Source organism: Microtus pennsylvanicus, chromosome 3, assembly GCF_037038515.1.
Source record: "Microtus pennsylvanicus isolate mMicPen1 chromosome 3, mMicPen1.hap1, whole genome shotgun sequence".
Taxonomy (NCBI): domain Eukaryota; kingdom Metazoa; phylum Chordata; class Mammalia; order Rodentia; family Cricetidae; genus Microtus; species Microtus pennsylvanicus.
This window is the reverse complement of record NC_134581.1, coordinates 59,982,533-60,007,577: the sequence shown is the minus strand read 5'-3', so window position 1 is coordinate 60,007,577 and position 25,045 is coordinate 59,982,533. Positions and strand designations below refer to the sequence as shown.

The 25,045-nt window shown below is 47.3% G+C and overlaps 1 protein-coding gene across 2 annotated transcripts; it reads left to right on the top strand.

The window, feature by feature from the left end:
• The first annotated feature begins 3,874 nt into the window (after positions 1-3,874).
• Larp6 (La ribonucleoprotein 6, translational regulator) lies at positions 3,875-24,630 on the top strand. 2 transcript variants are annotated; one of them, XM_075965625.1, is made up of 3 exons: positions 3,875-4,433; positions 16,754-16,961; positions 22,361-24,630. In XM_075965625.1, exons 1-3 carry the CDS (start codon positions 4,234-4,236, stop codon positions 23,426-23,428), a joined length of 1,476 nt encoding a protein of 491 aa, XP_075821740.1. In that variant the 5' UTR covers positions 3,875-4,233; the 3' UTR covers positions 23,429-24,630. The 2 variants fall into 2 exon arrangements, with proteins under 2 accessions (XP_075821740.1, XP_075821741.1); XM_075965626.1 differs by having other exon boundaries at positions 16,751-16,961.
• The last annotated feature ends 415 nt before the right edge of the window (positions 24,631-25,045 follow it).

Genomic DNA, 25,045 nt, shown 5'->3' with positions numbered 1-25,045 from the left:
GGAGGGGAGGTGGGAGAGAGAGGGAGGGAGGGGAAACTGCAGTCAGGGTGTATGAGAAAACTTCAAAAAAAAATAAATAAAAAATAAAAATGAACAAAAAACAAGCCCCTAAGATTCCAGGGAAAGATGGTAGTTGTGGGCTGAAGTCATGGTTTTGTTTAAAGCGTTTTTGCTCATGTCTCAGTGGTGTGTCAAACTTTGCAGGGTGCTTGGGACAAGCCTGCGAAGGGGAGACTGGCCACGTCCCCTGTTCAGGGAAGGAGGAAGCTGGAAACCTGAAGGGGTTTGAAAGCCCCTGGTTCCTCCACCTCTGGTGGAATGCTTGAGTATAAACAGCTAAACTGAAAGCGATTGTTCCAGAAGCAAGGCTCCACTGGTGCAAACGCAGGCTACAGAAGGGGCAGAGGGGGCAGCACAGCGGACGGGGCTACCCTCTGAGGGCCTCGCTGGAACTCACGTAACCGAGCTGCCTCCTCTCATCAAGTCCTCCAAATGCACGTGAGGGTTTTTGTTTTCCCCTCCCCCAGATTTCATGCCGAGTCAGATACTAAATATGGGAGCTCTGCCTGAAGTTGCTTTAAGGTTTTCATTCAGTTCCAAAGACATTCCAAGTTATTTTAATGCTTATGTATGACGCTTCTTATAAATATTTGGGGACATCAATAACTCGGAAAAATGTCCTATATTTATCCTACCTTGGTAGGGACCTGGTTGCATTGTGTGTGTGTGTGTGTGTGTGTGTGTGTGTGTGTGTGTGTGTGTGTGTATGTATGTATATGGAGAGAGAGAGAGAGAGAGAGAGAGAGAGAGAGAGAGAGAGAGAGAGAGAGAGAGAGAGAGAGCGCTGGTGTGTGCACAAGTGTCCTGCTCTATCACTTTCGACCTTATTTCCTTGAGACAGAGTCTCTCCCTCACCTGGAGCTGGAGTGGCAGCCAGCAAGCCCTGACTATGCCTCCTTTCCCTGCTACGCTCTAAGGCAGTGCTTCTCAGCCTTCCTAATGCTGCCAACCTTTAGTACAGTTTCTCAGATTGTGGTGAGCCCCAACCATAGAATTATTTCACTGCTATTGCATAACTACAATTTTGCTCTTGTTATGAATTGTAAATGTATCTGATATGCAGGGACTCCTGTGAAAGGGTCGTTGGAGCCCAAAGAGGTCATGACCTGCAGGTTGAGAACCACTGCTCTAAGAATACAGGTGAGCAGTCACACCTGATTTTTTTTAATATTTATTTATTATGTATACAATATTCTGTCTGTGTGTCTGCCTGCAGGCCAGAAGAGGGCACCAGATCTCATTACAGATGGTTGTGAGCCACCATGTGGTTGCTGGGAATTGAACTCAGGACATTTGGAAGAGCAGGCAATGCTCTTAACCTCTGAGCCATCTCTCCAGCCCCCCACACCTGGATTTGTACTTAGGTAATGGGAATCAAACTCAGATCATGCGTGCCCATCTGGCCTCCCACCCACTGAGTCACGTCCTCCTCCCCAAGTACTCCTCTTTAGTGTACCTGTTCCCTGCCCAGAGGAGCTACGATGGGACTGAGGGTCGCTCTGGGTCTGTCCATAAGAGTGCTTCTAGAGATTTAACTGTGGATGGAGTACCCTCTCCAAATATAGACAGCACCGTCTCATCTGCGAGGGCGCCTGATTGAGTAAAGGAGAAAGCCGGCTAAGCACCCACATTCTCCTCTCCCTGATTCCTGGCTGTGGATGCAAAGGAACCAGCTGCCTCAAGCTCCTGCGGCATGTCTTTCCCATCACAGTGGGTCTACTACACCCTGAAACCGTGCGCCAAACAAACTCTTTCTGCCTTACATTGCATTTGTGTATTTGTATATTGTCATAGCAACAAGAACAGTAACCAGTACAGCATCTCTAGATCCAAAACTCTTCGTGGGGAATCAAAAACAAATAATATCAGAAAGCATAGGCAGACCTATTTACAGGATGTATAAATTCATTAAAAAAATTTATTTTATTTTGATTTGTGTGTATGTGTGTGTATCTACTCGTGGGTATCCGCTTGCAGAGGCAAGAAAATAATGTCAGGTCCTCTGGAGCTGGAGTTAGTTACAAGTGGTTGTGAGCCACCCAGTGTGGGTCCTAAGAACCGACCTCAGGTCCTTTGAAAAAGCAGCAAATGCTCTTAACCACTGAGCCATCTTTCCAGCCCCTCAATTCAATTTTGCTTCAAAATTTCTAATCAAATAAAATAGTTTGGTGGAGCATATTCACCTGCTACGTGGGATGTCTGCTCCATGTGCAGTAGCTGTACTTTTATAAAGATCTCCAGGAGATGTTTGGTTTTGGTTCTGGTCCTGGGAATTTAACCTAGGGAGTCTCTCTACCACTGAGCTTCATCCCCAGCTACAGGGCATCCTTACAGCAAAGCACTTGCAAGTCTGAACATAAGATAATGATAAATCTCTCATGAATGTAAGGACCCAGCAGGAGTGTGCACCGTTGGGATGTGAACAGATGACAATCCTTGATTTCTTGCCACACAGGGTGATTTTGGAGATCAAGGGTCTTGCCTTGTGAAACTCAAGAAAGGGTTTTGTCAGAGAGGCCACTATAAATCCCTCTCCTCCTGGTGTGGGTTCTTTAATCTCCGCTGTCCCAGAAGAAGGTACATCTGGCTTTGGAAAATTTTTGTATGGTGTTTTGCCTACATATACGCCTGCACATCATGAACATATCAGGTATCCACAGAGGCCAGAAGGAGGCGCCAAATTCCCTGGGACCTTAGTTATAGATGGTCGTTTGCCACCATGTGGGTGCTGAGAATTAAACCCAGGTCGTCTGGAAGAAAAACCCGTACTCTTAAATACTGTGCCTTCTCTCCAGCTTTGGAAAATTCCTTTTGACTGCTTGCCTCCTTGTCCCAGTAGCTCACCTCCCCAGAAGCTGTGAACAAAACGTCTGGTGTAGAGACACATCAGTCACACCCAGGGCCCTTCTCTTCCTCCTCTTCCTCCATGGGAAGAGCTCTGACATGGAGATAATGGTGTTGGGGTGTGTGGGGAGCATGCACAGACCGCTAGTCCCTGCTCTTGAGAGGCAGAGGCAGGCAGGTCTCTGTGAGTTCAATCTGAGGCCAGCCTGGATTACATAGCAAATTCCAGGCCAGGCCACCCAGGCCTACACATCTCAACAAGATAAAATAGAATTGACAACGGAACACAGATTTACTCAAACCTCAAAAGAGGGGCCATGACATTGAGAGCATTGCTCAAAGACAGCAATTGACCAGTGTGCAGGAGACTCTGGGCTCTATTCCTAGCCTTGAAGGGGGGATAGACTTCCTTTCTGGGCCCTAAGGTGTCTTCTGGCCTCAGCCCGGAAACCAGGGCACTAGGCATGGTGTCCTGAGTATCTCCTGCCTCGAGGTCCTACAGCAAAGCAAACACGTGGGACAACAGGTCTGTCTGTCCTTTGGTGCCCTGATGTAGCTAATGTGATCAATTATGCCGAAGGCCTTGGATGAAGAGCTTCATGGATACCGACTCAAGTCTTATCACTTCCCTTGTTCCTGGACATAAAGTAGATGAAACAGAACTCATCTTAAGGCTGAGTAAATGGTCCCTTTGTTCACCCAATAAATCTGAGCGCTGTCTCAACAGTACCTCAATACAGCAGTGGTTTTGAAAGTTAGGATGCTCTAGCATCTTTGAAGGATCCTTAAAATGCAGATCCAGATTCATGCGGTTTGCTCCAGGCCTGACAATTTGCTGTCAGATCAGCTGCCAGGTGTGTCTGGTGCTGTTAAGGGGACAGGACGCACCCTAACCTTAAGGCTGTTACGTTAGAGGAACTAACGGTAGAGATTATGTTTTCTCTCACCTTGGCGGATCTGTCAAGGGAGACAAGCCTAGGAGCTGTTGACTTGCGCCTGTCTCCACTAGTCCAGTCCAAAGGCAGAAACCAGCTGAGCTGTGTCTGTGAGCGCGGCAGGGAGGAGGGAGCTGTGGGGCTGGAGCGCCACCAGACAGGGACGCAGGGAGGGACTCGGTCTGGGATTTACCCCGGGACAGGCCTGTGGAGCTCGGAGAGTCGTCCCTGCGCGGGCGCTCAGGGCGGTGCCCGCGGTGCAGCGTGGGCAGGATCGCGACCCCAGTCCCTCCCCGGGGCCGAGTCGCAGCGGCGCGCGCGCCGCCCACGCGCGATCGTCGCTATCGCGGCGGCCCGGCTGGCCCGGCCTCGCAGCGCGGGGACCCTGCCAGCCATGGCCCAGATCAGCGACCAGACTCTGCCCGGGCCCGAGACCACAGTGCAGATCCGTGTCGCCATCCAGGAGGCCGAGGACGTGGAGGATCTGGAGGAGGACGACGAAGGGACCTCGGCGCAGGCAGCGGGGGACCCAGCCCGGTACCTCAGTCCTGGCTGGGGCAGCGCCAGCGAGGAGGAGCCAAGCCGCGGGCACAGGTAGGCGAGGTGGCGCGGCCTGGCGGGGGTACATGGGGCTCCGGTGTGCGACAACTCACCAGGGCAGAGGGGTTGACTCAGCCCCGCCACGGAGGCTGCAGACTGAGTCAGAGCCCGCTTTTGGGGGGCAGCCTGTGCCCCAAACCTCTGCAGGTTTTGATTCGTGATTGACAAGGCTTCTTGGAATGGGGGCGGGGATCTGACGGACCCGGACTTACGGGGGCGGGAGGTGCTCTGGGATCCAAAAAGGATATCCGTATGGGCCACCATCACCAGCTCTACTTCTGAAGGAGACGCCCCCTTCGGTGGATGCACCCCACCAGACACTTGACCCAGCCTGGAATTCCCCCTGAGGCTGGGCCTCCTTCTGATGTAAGTGGTCCTAAAGAGCCTTCATCACCATCATCACCTGTTCTGCTGGTCAGTCAGTGGCTTCTCTCTAGGTGGGCACAGGTCAGGCACAGCTGATACATGCTAATGGGGGCGTCCAGCAGGGGTGATTTCCTGATGGAGAGAGCTCTCTTGCCCTCAGTTGACATGGCTGAGGGCCTTGCTGCTTCACCTCCCTCGGAGCCTGGGGGTTTCTGTTTCTGTCTGCCTGCTTGACTGCCTTGTGGGCCTGGGGCTGGCTCTCTCCCTGCTCACTGAGAAGTGGCTTGAAGTTGGTGTGGCACCCATCTGACCTTGCCCCTGGGCCCTGAGCTTTCTCCTCAGCCAGACACCCATCGCTAATGGTTAGGCCCTTCACAACCATGTTTTCTTATTGCGGTTAAAGAGATATCCCTCATGGAGCTGAGGAGAAAAGAGACAGCAATGACACTAGCAAATGCTGGAGAATGCCAAGAGGCCTCTGGTAAGAATCCTCCTTTGAGATGCTGAGCAGCTGTGAAGACTTTGGGAAGTACCCTCTCTATCACGGAGAGAAGGCTCAATTGCAGCACGGGAGCATGGGCCTCCTCCAGGGGGCTGCCCCATCCCCAACTAGAAGAAACAGGACCCTGGTTAAAAGGGTCTGGAACCCAGAATTTCAGGCCCGATCAGCAGAGGCAGCTGTCATAGGAGAAAAGGCCAGTCTCACAGCTTAGGGCAAGAATGATGACATAATTAGTGTCCTGGCATCATTGTCCAAAGAGCTCTCTCTATGCCCAGAATAAAAAATGATGAGCATATAAAGACAGCTGCTAAGTCAGATAACCTCAGAGGTCAGGCAAAACTACCTTATGGCTTTGCGTGCCAGTGACTATGGCAAAAAGCGGCTCCCTCCTAACTAGCAAAGGTTAAGGTCCCACTTATTCCTTGGTCCTAGAAAGATTCTCTATGGAGTCCTAGGAAAAAACTGATCCTTGGGGCCTCATCCCTCATGGGTCACTCCAGGGCCTCCCTTCATTACTTTGAGCTCCAGCAGCTCAAAGATCATGGAGCCTTCCGCCTGCAGCACTTTTATTGCCTGCTGACATAGAGCTGGCCTCTGAAATCCCTGTGACTCTTCAGACTAGTGAGCTGACAGAGCCTGAAGATCAGACAGACACCTAGAGAATGGGGAGATTCAGCCGGGGCCAGGATAATGCTCTTCTCTGGGCCCAGCATGGCGAGGCAGCAGCTACTCTACTGGCAGAGGCTCCCAGTGAAGAGGGAGCCCCAGTTCCTAAATCTGCTGAGGATTTAACACCCTCCTACCTCATCCCCTCAGCCCATGGCTGCTTTCTGTCTTATCCCATGCTCCTGGGCACTGTCCCCTTGAGCATGGTGGTGTGAGGGGTAGGCGGAGCGTTTTATGCCTGCATGCTTCTGCCCACCCACTTCTCCGTTTCCTATTGGCTCTCTTGTCAGTCATGCAAATATCTCCCTCTTCCCCACAGTCCCCGTGCCCCTCCCTGAGTGAGCTAGGCTGCTGTGTTGCTTTGGTACTCCTTGCATTTCAGGTCTAACACCTTTTACAGCCCTAAACCCACAGTTACACCTCCCTCGAAGGTCTCTGAGCTCTGTGCCTGTAGTTTCGGGGCGCAGCACCAGAATTGACCAGCACCTAGGAAATATGTGTGGGATGTGTACACTCACTTCATAGTGTGAGAAGCCACAGGTCCCCCTCTGTGAGACACTGAGACCTTTGGTTGGAGGCAGGGGCTTTGTCTCAGCCCTTTCCACATCCGTAGTACCTAGTCCTGTTTCTAGACAAGGAATAAATGAACTGTTACAAGGAATAAGTGAAGCGTTACTATTGTTATTTTGTTGTGTTTGTTAGATGCACAGGACATGCATGGTTTCTCCGGAACTGTGTGAAAGTCTGTTGAACCTTGAGTCACACCTGAAATACTTCATCTTGCAACTCTTAACAGGGTTGTTCCCTAGGAAGCTGTTAATACTACCATTACAAACTTGGAATATGAGCAGGAATTCCCTAACGTAACCTCCCAGATCGGCTTAACAGTCAAGTTCCATGTTCAGCGTCCCACATTTTCTACAGCTGTCTCAAAGCAGCAGCCAGTCAGTTCAGGCGGAGTTTGCCTAGTGTGTTGTTTCTAAAGAATCTTTTAGTGGCGAGTAGAGCTTCTCAAAAATGATGAACCTGTAAAGACAGAGGCAGAGCCAGACCGTGGGAGGTGGGGATGCAGCTGCCCATGCAGACAAGAAGAGGGCGTCACTCCCCAAATGTGGCAATGTTCTCAACAATTTAGCAACAATAAAAGATGTTTAGCCAATATGAGGTGTTTCTAGTTGTGCTCGCCCATGTTGTGACTTCATTGCAGCCTTGGTTCCCAGCACAGTGCACACATCCTTCCGTGCACACGCTGCCACACTGCCAAATGCCAGCAAATGCTGCCCCAAACACCTCAACCAACTATGGAATGGTAGTGATTGTGGTGTTTTTGCTGTGCGTACAGAGTGTTCTGCTCTCATAGAAACATGATGGTTTAACTTCTATATTTTCCTAGTTAGTCATTCTTTGGTTACATCAAATTAATTTCTAATTGTTTAATTTTAAGACTTCATTTTTAAAATCTTATTTTTAATTGTATGTGTGGGAGTGAAGATGAGCACAAGTTTCCACAGAGACCAGAGAAAGGTGTCTGGTCCCCTGGTACTGGAATTGTCGGTGATTGTGAGCTGCCCAAAATGGATGCTGAGACTCAAACTTAGGTTCTCTGGAAGAGCAGCCAACACTCTTAACCTGTAAGCCATCTCTCCAACTCCTGATTTTAAAAATTGCTATCTGGGTTGCTGACTTGAGCTTCACGGAAATACTTTTAAATGAGTTTTGGCTTGGCATTGACACAGAGCTTCCAGTTAATTCTGAAGTGCTCTAGACATTTTTCTACCACTTTGCATTACATATTTATGCAAAGCAGTGTCGTCAGCATTGGCAGTGAAAACTATTAATCGAAATGATAATTGTCTCTGAAAAGTGTGGACAGTGCCCTTCATCCTGAAGTTCCAAATACAAGCCCAGGCTCCATCCTTGTGTAACAGCAAGCATGTACATCCCACCATTGTGCCAATTTATTTTGACTTTAATAAAATGATAAAATTAGGGAATAGGAGAAATGGCACAGTGGTTAAGAGTGCCGGTTGCTCTTTCAGAGAACTTCGGTTTGATTCCCAGTACCTATATGGCATCTTACAACCGTCTGTGACTCCAGGTCTGAGGATCCTCTGGATGCATTGGGCACTTCATGAAAGTTGTGCATAGACACACATGCAGGCAAAATAACCATGCACATAAATACCATTTATAAAGTATTACCAATGAATTGTTACAAAATAAATGTCTTTATTATTTATCACCAATAGATGTTTAATTCACATATCTGAAGTCATATAAAAAATTTCTAGGGGAAAACTTGAAGAAGCCCTGTTCTGGAACATTCTTAACCTCTTTCTTTCTAATGTTTTACTACTTTAATATAAGACCAGACACTTTTTCAAATGTCTCATTTTTAGATCAGTTTTCATAGTTCCATTAACTTATTCCTTTGTGCCATAGACTTTCTACAGAGGCAGAAGTTAGGGGCTAATGGGTTAGTTGAATTTGGACTAACATTTTGGCAAGAGTATTCCTTGCCACTGTTACATCGCCTCAGAAGACATCGTCTCACCACTAGTGACGCTAAATTTGACTATTTGGTTAAAGACATCTCTATCACACAGATCTGTCTTTGTGATCCTCCTGCCCTTCATTTATTAATGTGATATGCCAGTTTTTTTATCTGAATATATTGAACCATTCTTACACTCCAGGATTAAGTCCTGTTTGATTATGATGGGTGATACTTTTATTTATTTTCATTTAAAAATTTAAAATGTACATTAATTGTGTAAAAATGGACATGCGAGTTCCCCAGATGCCAAAGGAGAGCATCAGATACCCCTAGAGCTGGAGCTACAGGTGGTTGTGAGCTGCCTGACATGGGTGCTAAGAACTGAACACTGGTCCTCTGTGAGAGAAGTGGTGTGTGAGCTGCTGGGCTGTCTCTGCAAACCCAGTCATTTTGTTTATGTTTATTGCTTTAGTTTTAAGAGGCAGAGTCTCAACATGTTGCTCAGGCTGATGAACTCTTAGGGCATCTAAAGAGGTCTATCCTCTTGCCTGAGCCTCCCAAGCAACTGGGACTGCAGGTCCACTCTCTGAATACTGGATAGCAATCCTTTTAATCTGTTGTTGAAGTCTGTCTGCATCTGTGCTCTTCAGGAGTATTAGACTATAACTTCTTTTCTTGTAGCGCCTCTGTCTGGCTTTAATGATGGAGTAATATTTGTGAAACAAATTCAGGAGTATTTTGTCCAATCAACATTTTGGGATGAGTTTGACAAGAATTGGTATTCATTCTTTCCTAAATGTTGATGAAATTCATCGGAAAAGCAACCAAATTACAGAATTTTTTTGGATGGGAGATACTTGTTTTTAATTTGTTTTGGTTTCATTGTTTTGTATGTGCATCACATACGTGCAGTGCCTATAGAGGCCAGAAGAGGGCCTTAGATACCTGGGTCTGGAGTAGACAGGTGTTTTGTGAGATGCCAAGTTGGTGATGGGAACTGAACTTGAGTCCTTTGGAAGAGCAGTCAGTGTTCTTAACCACGAAGCCACCTCTCTAACCCCTCTCCTTTGGAAAAGAGCTTCCCCTTATCTTCTGGATTGACTAGGGTTCCTCCCAATGGGGCCAGAGGAAATAGTTAATCAGCTCATCTTAATCTCTGTGTCAGTGTTAATGGTCTTATTGAATGCTTTAAGTGAAGGCTTTGTCTCAAACGTGAGCTTTCCCTCATGTTTATTCATGGTTTTTGCCTGTTTTCTTCCGTCATAACTAGTGACTGTCATTATTTTGGATGCTTAGACTGTCTATCACGTAACTGGAGGTGGCCCTTCAACCCACACACCCTCTGGGGACGCGTCTTCTTGGTTTCGGGCAGAACCTCCCTTTCGGGAACTCCATATTCCAGGCTTAATTTGTACTTTTTCTACGCCAGTCATGGAAATTAGCCATTCCCACAGGAATCCAGGACTTTCTGAAGCACGAGTGAGAAAGCATTTAGAAAGCAAGGCCTAAAATAAGAAGTGCTTGTTTCTACCAGGACATCGTCTCCTTAGGGTCCCTCCAGGCCCAGCACTGCATTTAAAAATACATCTGTATAATAATTCAGTTTTAACATTACAAGATTTTGCTGTTTCTTTTTTTCACACTGAGAAGCTTGACTCCCTATGTTGTCTGTAAGAGTATCTGAGAAGTGCCATGCAGCACATACCTACACCAGGGATCTAAAGCTTGAGGGTTCCTTTGACACCTTTTCCAAAGCTGAGAGCATATCCAGATGTTTTTCACATAACTCAGTGAAGAGCCATTATCTTAAAAAAGAAAAGGAAAAAGAAAGGGAGAAAAAAGATTTATTTTAGTGTGTGTGTGTGTGTGTGTGTGTGACTCATGTGTGTATAGGTACCATCTGTGGCCAGAAGAGGGCATTGGGTTCCCTGGAGCCGGAGTTAATAGTCAAACTGTGAGCTACCCAATGTGGGTGCTGGGAACCAAACCAGTCCCCTGCAAGAGCCCCAAGTGCTCTTAATCATTGAGCCATCTCCTCCATCCCAACTATTACAGTTTGTTCTTGTCTTTTTGCAGTGCTGGAGACTGAACCCAGGGCCTTTGAGCAAGCTCCTTCCTCAGCCCAGAACCCTCTGGTGTCTGTATATTTTTAATCACATTGACTTTCCTCTTTTGAACTAACTCTGATTCCTTCTCTTATTGTAGAGGTGAATATAAACCAACGCTGCACAGACAGTTCTGAACGGAAGGATTTATACGTGGGGTTTCTTTCTCCTTTGTGTTCATTGCCTCTTTGTCATTGTTATTGATTTCCTTATCTTTGCGGCCCAAACACTCTAATAGATCATTTACTATAAATGCACAAACTCTCCCTGGGCTGGGCGTCCTAGTGAGGATCTCGTGGCTCCGCGGGCATCTGGATGGTTTTCCCTTCTCAGAATGTCTTTTAGTCAGCCACTGAGTCAACACATCCACATTAGGTTGAGAGTTTATGAGAAAAACAGCTTTGGAGATTTTACTCATTTTTTCTCCAAATTCCTTATAAAAAGAGATAAATATTACAAGATTGCCTTCTGGAAGCCAATCATCAATTTTGGTCCAATTTCTACCCTCTGTGTTGATTTCAAACCAAATTATAGCCATAGTGAAAGACTTTTCTCAATTTACAATGTTTTATGTGAACAGCAGAATTGAAGTATAAAACTTTGTCTTTTTTTTTTTTTTTGAGATGGGCATAGCCCAGACTGGTCAGAAATTTCTAGGTAGCTGAGGAGAATTAAGCTCCTAATCCTCTGCCTTCACTTTTCACGAGCTCCAGCTGCAGGCATGCATCTCCGTACCTACTTTATGAAGTGCTGGGATCAAACTCAGGACTCCCTCTATGCTTGGTAAACACCTACCAGCTGAGCTTCATCCGTACCCTCAAACCTTCTTCACGAGCAATTAATATATATTTACGAGTAAGTAAACTTCCTTTCTAGAACAGTCTTTGAGAGCCAGGTATAGTGGTGCACGCCTTTCATCTCAACACCTAGGAAGTAGAGACAGGTAGATCTCAATGAGTTCAAAGCCAGACTGGTCTATAAATGGAGTTTTAGGCCAGTCGAGGCTACATAGTGATCCTGTCTCTAAACAAAACAAAAACAGACAACAACAAAGGTCTCCGTAGATATGAATTACCATAGCAAAACCTATTTATTTTATATTACAAATACTTTTAAAACTTCCTACTATGAGCAAGTCTCTTAAATGGTACTAAAATAAGAGAAGCCGACATGATGTCTACCTTTCAACTTAGGGTTCAGGGTGCTAATAAGATCTGCACATGAGGAGTATATAGACAAGCATTAGAGACGGTGATTTCCTTCCTAGAAAGTCACTTTGGAGATGCATGGCTAAGAGGGGGACAAGCCATCCAAGGAGTCAGGAGTAGCGTGTGCAAAGGTAGGAAGTGAGGAAGCTTTGGGTCACTGTTTGCTCAGACCAAAAGCCATTGAAGGAGGCAAGTGGGGATGAGCTTGCATGACGGAGACAACTCCATTCAAAGTGCATCTCAATACGGAGCTAGGCACTGTAGGTTTTGTTCGGTGGGCGATGGGAACCGTGTTGCAATGGGTAGTACAGCTGCACCTTCTAACAGCTTCTTTACAATACGAAATGTGGCATTGTGTGGAGGAGGCTGGAACCCGAAATACAGCGCGGGAGGTGGGAGGAGGTGGGAGGTAGAACAGGGAAAGGCTCTGCTTGGGAAATGTATGCAAATACAAGAATAAAAAGAAAAGCAATGTCTGAAGGGTAATTTAATTTACATTTTTCCCTCTAGACCTGTTTTCCAACCTGTCTAGCAGCAAAGAGAGTCAGGCAACAGGGCAGGTACTGCCAAGCAGGAGAAAGAAGTAAGGCCATTTCTTAAGGAACTGGCTGTATTGCTGAGTTTCAGAGAGGCTAAGGGGGAGTGGGGAGCTGCAGGGGGAAGCCTCTCTGCTCAGATGGGTGATTCTCGGCATGTTTGCTCTCAGTAGAAGCCTGTCCCCATCAAGTGTTTAGAGCCAACTAGGAAGAGAGCCAACAAGGGTGCAGAGCTGCAGGGCAGCCATGTAACCCACTAAGCAAGGTACCAGGTCCTCCTCCTTCCAACTGAATAGTAAGGAGCTAGCTTCCCCCTGAAGAGGAAGCAAGGGATCCTGATTGCTTCCAAGGACACGAATGGTTTTCGGTGGAGAAACCTGACCAGCACCGTGCAAAGCCCTGTGGCTAACTGTATCCTGATGTGATGTGTGGAGGATGGAAGTTTACCTCTGCGGTCCTCATCCCTAGGTCCCATGCCTTAAAATTCCCGTAGCGGAGACATCGGAGAAACCGCAACGGCAAGACATTCCACAACATACCTAAGTAGTACATTTCAACACTGTCAAGGTCATCAAAGATAAGGACAGCTGGAGAAATTAAGAGCCAAGAGGAGCCTCGGAAGACATGTAGTACAGCACGTTCTGAGGATTCCTGGGTGGCAGCCGTCAGGGGGAAATGGCCTAGACTATATACTTCAGCTAATGATACTGCATAATTGTCCTTGTTAAGAAGTAGACTGCAGTATTAGGAGACATTAATAATTAATAAGCCTTGTGTGAGGCCTATGGAACCCACTGTGCTATTTTAATAACTTTTCTGCAACTCTAAAACTATCCTAAAATAAGCTTATTGAAATTTTAAACGAAAAGTGAATTGTTTATTAGTCACTTGGAGCAAAGCAAGAGCGTGGAAAATAATTAGAAGAACAGGTCTCACAGAACATGGAGGTGGTGGCGTTTTAAAAGTCAGTACCCTGAGAGGGAATTTAAGCTACTGTATCCACCAAATAAGAACAGTGTGCTCTTAAAAGGGAACAGTGTAGGGCTGGGGAGATAGCTCAGTCGGCAATGCACTTGCTGTACAAGCATGAGGAGCAGAATTTGGATCCCCAGTACCCACATCAGTGTGGAACAGGCATGGTAGCCCACCTATAAAGCCAGCACATACACACGAGTACATATGCATATGAACACACACACACACATACACACACACACATACACACACACACACATACACACAGGCTCTTTCAAGGAAAAAAATAGCAGGAGGACGCAGTCTGAGGAACAACAACTGCCCTTCACTACTAAGGCAAAGACAGCTGGCTTACAGGGAAGGATAAGTGCAGCTCAGTTCACATAGTCACTTAACTATCAGGACGCATTCAGAAAATAAATATAACTGAGCTGGGCATGGCAGTGCATATCTGTAATCCCGCCACATGGAGGGTGGGGGCACCAGGATCTGGAGAATCCAAGGCTAGCCTGAACAACACAGTACCATCAAGGCTATCCTGACCATCACTGTATGACCCGCCTCGAAAACAAAAACAAGAACCAAACCTGTCTCCAAAGAGACAGGTGTGTGGCCCTGTGGTGGAGAAATTGCCTAGCATGCTCAAGACCCTGGGTTTGATCCCCGTCCAGCCCTTAAACAAATGTTATTCTAGCAAATCACTGCCTTGCAGGGAACATGTTTACATAACCACAATAATAAACTAGATTAACTTTCAACATTCCTAGCCATCTCTAGACAGCACTTGGAATATTATTTTGCAGCACAGAGTGAGGTAATAAACTATGGAAAATAGAGTAGAAGTTCTTCCAATTAAATTTGGAAGGCTGGAAGTGGAAGGAGAGACCGTGAAAGGTGGGATGGTACAGCACACATCTGTGTAAGGAGCAGCGATTGAGATACCAATGAAGTAAGAAACCATCTTAAACGTACTCTCAAAGTGAACAGATCCAGGATATGGCTCCACCGTGGGAGTGCTTACCAAGCATTCTGGAAGCCCTGGGCTTGATCCCCAGCACTGTGTAAATTGGGCATCATGGTGCATACTTGTACTCCCAGCACACGGGAGGTGGAGGCAGGAGGATCAGAAACTCAAGGTCATCCTTGGCTACATAGTGAGTTCGAGGCTGGCCTGAACTATGTGAAGCTATCTGCAAATCCCAAAATAGACAGACAGATAGACAGACAGAAAGCTAGTAAACAACCAACAGTAAAATGAAAATTTCAATGTTGGAAGAAGAGGCCATGGGATTTAAGTGACCCCAAATTCTCATTTTATAATGGAATGGCTTCAGACACTACACCAGTGAAAATGACTTCAGACACCAAGGGATTCTGAGCCCAACCAATAGTGTCTATTAGCAAGGGCTAGGATGGCATATATGACGACGGCCAGTGGACAGTTTTGGCTGGACTCTGGTGCATTGGCAAATGACAGAACTTACTACAAATGGACCACAGAGGGAGGGGACAGACCAATAAGTTCTACTCCCAAACTGGAGCAACTGATGCCCATTCAAATGTAAACTCATAAACACAGCAAGACAGAAAGAGGGCAGCGAGCGGAGCCTCTGCCTCTCAGGACCCAGGTGGGAGCCCTGGACTTCCCGAGGCCAGCTGTGTCTGCTTCCTCCCTGCACAGCACTCATCTTCCACCTGACACAAACCTGGAAAGATGGGGCGCAGCCAGTCCTCCCCTGTGCAATACCCCTCCAGAGACACCCATTCAGAGCAGTTTGCCTGGGCTCCCAGGCTCCATCTCATCCTCTGGCACTCACCACAGGACTTAACACCATCGTCCACCTACTCCGTACCCTCTCCCCGCTGGGCATAGGTGACTTGGTCTTCCCTGATTTGTCCTCCCACTTATCTGCCTCTCGTTTCTAAATATTCACTTCCTCCAAACATCTACCCTTGAGTGGACACTGGCTCTCGTTTGAGCTGTACTCCCCCATGGCTGTGACCACATGGCCATGAAGGAAGAGACTTCTCCCTCCCCCCAACCAGATAACAGATCAGGTTTTGTTCTTTATATGGAGTATCTCTGGCACAGCAGAGTCTTGGAAAGCCCAGGGCTCCAGGACAGGGCCTACGATCCAAAAACTCTGTTCTACTCTCTTCTAAAAAATCACATCTGAGCTGGACGGTGGTGGCGCACGCCTTTAATCCCAGCACTCGGGAGGCAGAGGCAGGCGGATCTCTGTGAGTTCGAGGCCAGCCTGGTCTACAAGAGCTAGTTTCGGGACCGGCACCAAAGCTACAGAGAAACCCTGTCTCGAAAAACCAAAAAAAAAATCACATCTGGTGGGAAGACAGGGAAGGAAGACAAAAACTGTGTGTGTCATTTGGGGACACGTACATTTTGCTGGCATCTGAGCGACACGGACATCTCAGTAGATGGTGTAACTATCTCCCATTCCCCCCTTTTTAGTTTACTTTTGTGCAAGTGTGTTTGTACGTATACATATGTGAAGGTCAGAGGTCAACATTAGCATCTTCCTCAGCTGCGCTCTACCCTATTTTTTTTGAGTCAGAGACGCTCTTCGACCTGGAGTCCACCGATTTGGCTAGCCTTGCAGGTCAACAACCCAGGGATCTTTCTGTCCCTGCTTCCCTAATATTGGGATTGCAATCAGGCACTACCATGTGCTGGGGATCTGAACTCAGGTCCTCACACTCATGTGACCAACACTTTACCAACTAAGCCATCTTCTCAGTCCCATTGTACTTGTTAAAACAAACACTTGACTTCTTGGGTTCTTGAGGACAGAACCTTCTGAACAGTTTATGGTCACGTGGCTATCCACCTTTAAGGAAAACAATTCAGATATGACCAATCTAACTTCCAAGAGTTGCTATGAAAACCAGGTGCATGCTAGATGGTATATAACCAACAGAGAAGTCCTAAATGAGGGGTCCAGTTCAGACAGGATCAAACGTCCACTCAAGGATAGATGCTTGGAGAACATGTACATTTAGAAGTGGAAGCAGAAGGAAGAGATGAAGCAGGAACGTGTTCGTTATCGTGGTACTGGAGAAGATCTGCCAGGCTTCTCCCCGGCCCACTTGGTTTTCATCGTCACCCTAATCTCCACCTTCATCCTGCATAGCCATTTCCTTGTGTGTGCCCATGCTCAAGTCCCTGGATTTCATGAGGAAATCTGCATGGTATTGAGGGCTATCCTACCCTACAATGGGGGCTATCCTACCCTACAATGAGGGCTATCCTACCCTACAATGGGGGCTATCCTACCCTACAATGGGGGCTATCCTACCCTACAGTGGTCTCACCCTTATGATAACATCCACAGTGCCTGGCTCCAGATAAGGCCATGCTCTGGGCTCCTGGGGCCTCATGTGGATTTGGAGGGTGACAATTTGGAGGGTACCTAACTCGCTGTCTCCCTCTAACCTCAGCAGTGCCACGACAAGTGGAGGTGAGAATGAGCGCGAGGAGCTGGAGCCGGAGTGGAAGCCCCCAGATGAAGAGCTCATTAGGAAGCTGGTGGATCAGATCGAGTTCTACTTTTCCGATGAGAACCTGGAGAAGGACGCCTTCCTGCTCAAGCACGTGCGGAGGAACAAGCTGGGCTATGTGAGCGTCAAGCTGCTCACCTCCTTCAAAAAGGTGAGGCTGGCCTCTCAAAGGCTGCTCAGGGCATTTCTGGGGTGTGGACACCTTGTGACGTTAAACATTGTTCTGTTGTTTGGTTTTGTGCTCCACCCCAACCCCAGCCATGGACCCTCCTGCCCAGCAAATTTTTTTTAATTAATTATGATACCCTAAAAAGAGAAAAATTATCAAGAGAAGGGATTTAATGGTGCTAAGGAGATAACTCAGGCAATAAAGTGTTTTTCGTGTAAGCATGAAGGCCTGAATTTGATCCCCAGAACCCACATATAAAAGCCAAGCTTGGTTCCATGTCTGTAATTTCAGAGCTGGGGAGGTAGAAAAAGATCTGTGGGACTAAGGAGGAAACCAACTTAGCCTACTAGGTGAGCTGTATGCCAATGAGAGGTCCTGTCTTGAAAATAAATAAATAAATAGCAAAGCGGATGGATCCTGAGAGGAATGACACCCAGGAGTGACATCTGATTCCCACATATGTGCACACACACATGCACACACACACACACAGACACAGACACATACACACACATCAGGGTTATGAGAGCATTCTTAAGAATATACTTGCATGCTGTGTAAAGGGTTCTGAGTGCCAGGACAAATCTCAGCTGGTGATTATTAAGAAGTGCTAATACTTGTTCTCAGTAAAACTGCGGTCCTCTTGCAAGACAATGGATGCCCAGAGGGTGCTACGCCAGAACAGGGGTCCTGGAGCCCTTCAGAGTTGCCTATCAGTCTAGAATTGCCTTGATACTCGTTCAGGCTTTCCACTTGATGATCTGAGTTGGTATGGAATGAGAGAGAACACACAGAACTCGATGAGAAAGTCCTCCTCCATGACTCCAGCATGCTCCACTCTGTGTGATACCGAAGGGAACTCTGTGTACCAGACTGACAGATCCCGAGGGTGCAGCCACGCAGGAGACTGTCTCTGCTGTGGAAAGAAGCAGAACTAGGACCCTAAACTTCCTGCTCTCTGAGGATTGACTAACCAGTTGGAATGATAACTCTTTATCTCCCTTGAGGGGAGTGTGTTTACTAGAATGGAGAAGCTCCATGCAGCCTGTTGCATAACAGCTTATGTAAGGATTGGGTCCACGTAAGGAGTGGTTCCTGGCCAAGATGTCTGTGCACTTTATGAGAGAGCACTGAGGAAGAGCTCTGCACCTTGGCGCTCATCTCTGCCTGGTTCTCTGGTACACTCTGCCCTTTCCTTGGGCTCTTTTTCTTTTATTCATTCACCAAACATATTCTTCTTTGTATTTGATGAGTGTTGTGCTAGGTGCAAGGGGTACAAAACAAATATGGTGTTCAGTCTTTCTTTGAAACACAGTCAAACAAAAGGTAAGAGATCCATGAAATGCAACAGGATGATCCCGGACAAACTCATGGAAAACGTAAAGATATCCGGGGACTAGCTGATATCTAGTTGATGTCATTGCTGATCAGAGCGACGAACCCTGTCTACAGAATGGAGATGTCTTTCTGGAGTGGTGGCGCTGGGATAGGGTCTTGGAGGATGAACAGGAGCCGCAAGGTCCAGATGGGAAGGAATGCTCTGTGTCCAGAGGACAAGCTCTGACATGGAAAACACATTCAGGGTTGGGGAAAAAGTCAGTGGAATCTTCTGCACAGCCCCCCTATTGTGCTCCCCAAGGGCTTTGAGAGCCACCTTGGTTTTCTCTTCTTTCCTAGCTAACATTTGCAGATCCACTCAGGAGCCTTCTCTCTTTAAAACCAGCTGCACGGTGGACAACCCAAATTCAGAGCAGAGACTCTTTCCCCTCTAGACAGCTTCCTGCTAATCTCAATGAGAAACATCAGAGGAGGGCAACGAACATGGGGACATCACAAAGCCTTAGTTCCTTTTCTCATCACTGTGACAGAATCCCTGACAAATGCGGCACAAGGTTTGGGTCACCGTTGAAGGTGCACCCCATCATGTCAAGGAAGGCCTGGCAGCAGGAGTGTGAGGAGCTGCTTACACAGCACCCACAGTCAGGAGGCAGGGAGGGGTCAGTGCTGCAGCTTGGCTTGCTTTCTCTTTTTTTTGTTCAGTTGGGGATTCTGGCCCTGAGATGGTACTTCCCACGTTTAGGCTCATATCCCCCTGCAGTTAAATCTTTACCCAAACATCCTCACAGACACATCCAGAGATTTGTTTCTGTAGAAAGTCTCAGCCCAGTCAGGATGATGGTCAATCATCACACAGAGTTTCTGACAGTCTTATAATGTGCTAGAGATTGCACAGGCTGAACTTCTTCCTTAAAAGAAAACCAGTTTATGTGAATATTTGTTAGTGTGTGTATGTGTATGTATTGTGTGTATGCAGAACCCTCAGAGTCCAGAGGAGGGCGTCAGGTCCTCTGCAACTGGAGTTATAGACTGTTGGCAGCCATCATGTGGGTGCTGGGAGTTGAATTCAAGTCCTCTAAAAGAGCAGCCAGAGCCCTTCACTGCTAAGTCATCTCTCCAGCCCCCTGGTTTGTGATATCGGAAACTATCATAAAGCATCAGAGACACAAACCTGAGATGCCCGTAGAGTAACCAGGGTTTCCCAGGGGACCTGGCTCTTGCCTCTGTGTGTTTCCCAGCCATCTACAGCTCTCTTCTCTGGTATTATATGGTCCTCCCTAGTTCTCACCCTTCTGGGTAAGGTAGCACATGCTTCCATACTCCGATTTCAAGCTTGGGAGGAGTTTCTTTGTCTTTCCTGTGTGCTCCCTTCCCAGCTGTCTTCACAGATGGCTCCATCATGCCAGACCTTGGCTTTCCTACAACCTCAGAGTGGCCTTCATCCATCTCAACCCCTTCTGGATTCCCAACTGATTGACTGTTCACTAGAAAGCCAACTGAAGGCCCGGGCCTGCTTCTCTGTACCATAGTGACCAGCCCAAGGACTCTGTAGGTGACCTAGGTTTCTTCAGGCTGATAACAAGAGGCCACAGGCCAGAGTGGACAGTGCACAGACTCCAGCAGTGTGTCAGTCAGGACTTGGGACTCTGTGGATGTTTCCCTGACCTGCCCAAGTAATAAGCCTTCTTTTCTTACTTTCTGTGCCTTTTCTATTTGAGGCCCAGGGGCACAGGGATTTCCTGGTTTCTCTGCAGATCAGCCTCCTGGGCCTGGCCTCAGAGGACTCTGGGTGATTTCCCCATCCAGGCTCAGGTTACCCACCCCACCCACATCCACCAGTTCTCTGGAATGACTCATCTCCCTGGCACACCCTTCACTGGAAGTGGGCCTCAGAAAAATTGCTGTTTTATGAAATAAATATAGCTTTTCATATACTGCAGCATCGATATACAGTTTCCATCATGGGAGAGAAAGGGAAGAGTTGTTTCATCATTTTTCAAGAGGGCCAGGTCAATGTAATTCTGTGAGTCTGTGCCTGTTACTCTTGGGGAAGATTGCAGCGGAACGGGGAAGATCTTCAAGAGGCTTCTCTTCATCAGCAGTCCATCACAGCTTCAAAAAATGTCAGACCCTCCAAATGCTTTCAAAGTAGCAAGCAGCACTTCGGTGGTGACTACTTCCAGTCCCAGCATTTTGGAGACCTAGACTGGAGGAGTCATGAGTTTGAGTGCAGCCTGAGCTATAGAGTGAAGCCCTATCTCAAAGAAGCAGAAAAAAATCTGGGCTGGGGCTACAGCTCACAGAAGACTGCTCGCCTGACATTCTGTATTCAGTCCCCAATACTGCCCAAAACTCACTAGTGACATACATATTTGAAACAATGATAACACATTGTTAATGAGTATTCTTGGAGAGTGAACTGCTAATTTAAATTTTGCGTACAAATATGTCTCTCTCAATCTTTGCTGTTCATTTAACCCATGTGTATATGTGTGTGTGTGTGCGCGTGCACACGTGCAAATGCGATATGTAGTAGCTGGAGATTAATCCTAAGTATCATTCTTCAGAAGCCAACACTTTATTTTTTGAGCCAGGGTCCCTCCCTGCCTGGAACTGGCTGAGTAGTGGCTGGATGGCAAGCCTGTCTCTGATTCCCTTTTGCTGGCATTATGAGCATATATCATCCTGCCTGGCTTTATCACATGGGTTCTGGAAGTCAAACTCGGGTCCTCATGCTTACGTGACAAACACTTTATTAGCGGAGCTATCTCCCAAGTCCTCTATTATCTTTGTGACAGCGCTGTGAAGTAGACATTTGTAGTATCTCTAGCGCTCAGATGAAGAGGTTGGATCCTGAGAGGATGAGTCATTTTCCAAGTCTTCTTAGTGGATGGAGGTGAGGCTTGGGTCTGCATACACAGCAGCTTTGTTCTAGAGAGCACAGAATCTGACCTGTGAACTTGGGAGAATGTCTATTGTCATGTACTCCACGGCCCAGCACTACTCCAAACCCACCTATCCTGATCTAAAGCTGAAGAAAGAAGGGCTAGGGTTGTAGCTCCATGCATGATGCCCTAGGCTCAATCCCCAGCACTGTAGATGATGATGATGATGATGGTGGTGGTGGTGGTGGTGATGATAATAATAATAATAATAATTTGAATAGAGACCAGAGCTTCTGGGTTTAGTCACTATAGCAAAGACTTGAAAACAATCAAGGCTGCCCAACAACAAATGAATGGATAATGAAAGATCTGGTATATATGTGTGTAGATACACACACACACAGACACACACACACACACATCCACATATATATATGAATACTACTCAGCTCTAAAGAAAACAATGTAATCAACATTTGCAGGAAAAGGGATGGTCTTAGAATGTATAGTATTCAGTGACGTCACACAATCTCAGAAAGGAAAGATGTCCTCTCTCATATGCAGAATCTAGCCAATAACAAATATATATATATATATATATATATATATATATATATATATATATGTGTGTGAGCAAAGACGCCCATGAGAAGGGAGCAGGAAAGGCTGCCTGTTAGGATGGTGATGGACCGGATGCAGGCGGTGGACATGGGTTATGAAATTGGAGCTAAAGCTGCTGACTATTCAAGTTCTAACTCTTCTGTGGATTCCTCGGTTTGGGTGGCGGATAGCTGTGTGAAACACATTTGATAGTAAAATTATAAAACCCAGTGCGCAGCGTCACCTCTTCAGAATAGCTATTCTAAGCGCTCATTGAGGTACGTATACTTTGGGTTTGGTTCATTTCAGTGTATGATATTTTTTGCAATTTTTATAATGAAGTTTATTAAACATTTTTTAAGAAAAGAAACCACTAAAGATGTGGTTGGAGAACATTTTCGTTTACTCGTTCTCTGACTGGTATTTGAGTGTCTCCCACACCAGGTATGACTCTAGTCATCGGTGTTATGGAGGCGAGGAAGGAAGGGGGAGGGTATAGCGCATAAGAGTGTGGAAAGGAGAGGAGGTACTCACTCAGACCTGCTTTGTGTTCTTTAGGTGAAACACCTCACGCGGGACTGGAGAACCACAGCACATGCCTTGAAGTATTCGGTCACCCTGGAACTGAATGAAGACCACCGAAAAGTTAGGAGGACCACCCCTGTGCCACTGTTCCCCAATGAGAACCTCCCCAGCAAGATGCTGCTGGTGTATGATCTACACCTGTCCCCCAAGCTATGGGCCCTGGCCACGCCCCAGAAGAACGGAAGGGTGCAGGAGAAGGTGATGGAGCACCTGCTCAAGCTCTTTGGGACTTTCGGAGTCATCACATCGGTGCGGATCCTCAAACCTGGCAGAGAGCTGCCTCCTGACATCCGGAGGATCAGCAGCCGATACAGCCAGGTGGGGACCCAAGAGTGTGCCATTGTGGAGTTCGAAGAGGTGGAGGCCGCCATTAAAGCCCATGAATTCATGGTCAGTGAATCGCAGGGCAAGGACAACATGAAGGCTGTCTTGATCGGGATGAAGCCGCCCAAAAAGAAACCCCTCAAAGATAAGAACCACGATGATGAGCCCACTGCTGGTACCCACCTAAGCCGGTCCCTGAACAAGAGAGTGGAGGAGCTGCAGTACATGGGGGATGAGTCTTCCGCCAACAGTTCCTCCGACCCTGAGAGCAATCCCACCTCTCCTATGGCTGGCCGGCGGCATATGGCCTCCAACAAGCTCAGCCCTTCTGGCCACCAGAATATCTTCCTGAGTCCAAATGCCTCCCCATGCTCAAGCCCTTGGAGCAGCCCCCTGGCCCAGCGCAAGGGTGTCTCCAGAAAATCTCCCCTGGCTGAGGAAGGCAGACTAAACTTCAGCACCAGCCCCGAGATCTTCCGGAAATGCATGGATTACTCTTCGGACAGCAGTGTCACTCCCTCAGGCAGTCCCTGGGTTCGCAGACGGCGCCAAGCCGAGATGGGGACACAAGAGAAAAGTCCGGGGGCAAGTCCCCTGCTGTCTCGAAGGATGCAGACTGCAGATGGGTTACCTGTAGGGGTGCTGAGGTGGCCCCGAGGCCCCGACAACACTAGGGGCTTCCATGGCGGACATGAGAGAAACCGAGCCTGTATATAATACCTTCTATTTTTAATACCGGCTCCGCTAAAAACAAACTTTGTTTTCAAGGTCTTCACAAGTAGCTAGCATGACAGAGAATGGAACTCAGTCCCCTTAGAAAGTTTTTGTACCCGTGTAGACCTTGTAATTTATATATTTGTAAGGTATACAAATTGTGATGTGTGCCATGGTTTTAAGATCATCTTCTGGCTGGGGCTTCTTGCTCCCAGCATGGCCGCTGTCTCGACAATGCCTGACATGTGTCGAGTATGATGGCTCTGAAGGGCTGTGGGGACACGGGCTCTCTGGGAAAATGGAGTAGTGGGTTTGTCTGCCGGGACTGGCTTTTTCCTGCAATGACTGAGCTGTCTGTCCTTGTCGGACCATGCAAGGGCTCCTGAGACCTCGAAGGAGTTTTTGCTCAATGGCAAATCCTTCAGCCAATAGCATGGTGTCTTATAGGACTGTCTATTCCCTGTGAAGTGAATAAATAATTAAACACCCACTGCAAGTCCCATATCTGAGGTCACAGGACAAGGAACCTAACAAGGGCATATTTTCTCCGTCTACCCTACAGTGTACCCCCGTGCAGGCCTGGACTCAGCTGGAAAATCCTGGCAGCCTAGGAGGTCTGTTTCTCACAATGAGTCTCACGGAACAGGCAGCTTTAGTTTCCGCTGATGTCCACACAGCATCCCAGACCATCAGCATTGGCATCACCTGAGAACTTGCTAGAAACACGCATTTCCAGGCCCCATCCCAGGCCAAATGATTGAGAAACTGCCAAAGGAGGAATCCTCAGTGTCCTTTTAAAGATTTGTTCTTATTTAATGTATATGTGTGTGTGTGTGTGTGTGTGTGTGTGTGTGTAGGTGTAGGTGTATGCCATGTGTGTGCCCGAAGAAGCCAGAATGGGGCATCAGATCCACTGAAGCTGGGGTTCTGGGTATGAGCTGCACAGTATGGATGCTAGAAACTGAACTTGGATACCCTAGAAGAGCAACAAGTGCTCTTAACCCCGAGCCATCTCTCCGGGTCCAGAGTTCGAAAGCCCTGAAGATGATTCTGATATGTGCTAGTGTGAAAATCCTTGGGGTGACCAGAGCTGCGGGACCCCATGTCAGCCAGTCTGACCCCATGGCCCTCACTCCTATTCTGTGAGCCTCTGCTGTCCTGGAGGGATGTAGTCGGTTCTCCATAAACATTGACTCTATTCCTTCTCACCTGGCTTAGTGTCTGTTACCGTCCAAAAGCATTGCGGTGTACCACACCCTGGCTAGAGTCCAGTGTTGCCTTATCCACGGGCCGTGTTGGGGATTTAAAACTTGTTAAGAATCGAGTGGTGTTTGTTTGCCAGGAACTTTGGTAAAAGCTTTCCTGTGCTTTATGTCAGGTAAATCATCCCAATACCACGTAAAAACAAAAGTTTCACACACAACACACACACACATATATTTATATATATTTAAACCAGATTTAAAGAAGGAAAAAGACCTCATGTGGGAAGCTAACCTGTGTCTGGGTGCCTGGGTTGACGGTTCTGGGGTTTATTTTGTTGCTGCTGCTGATAGTGGTAGTGGTAATAATGAGGCTGGTAGTGGTGGTGGTGCTGGTGGTGGTATTTTCTGAGACAGT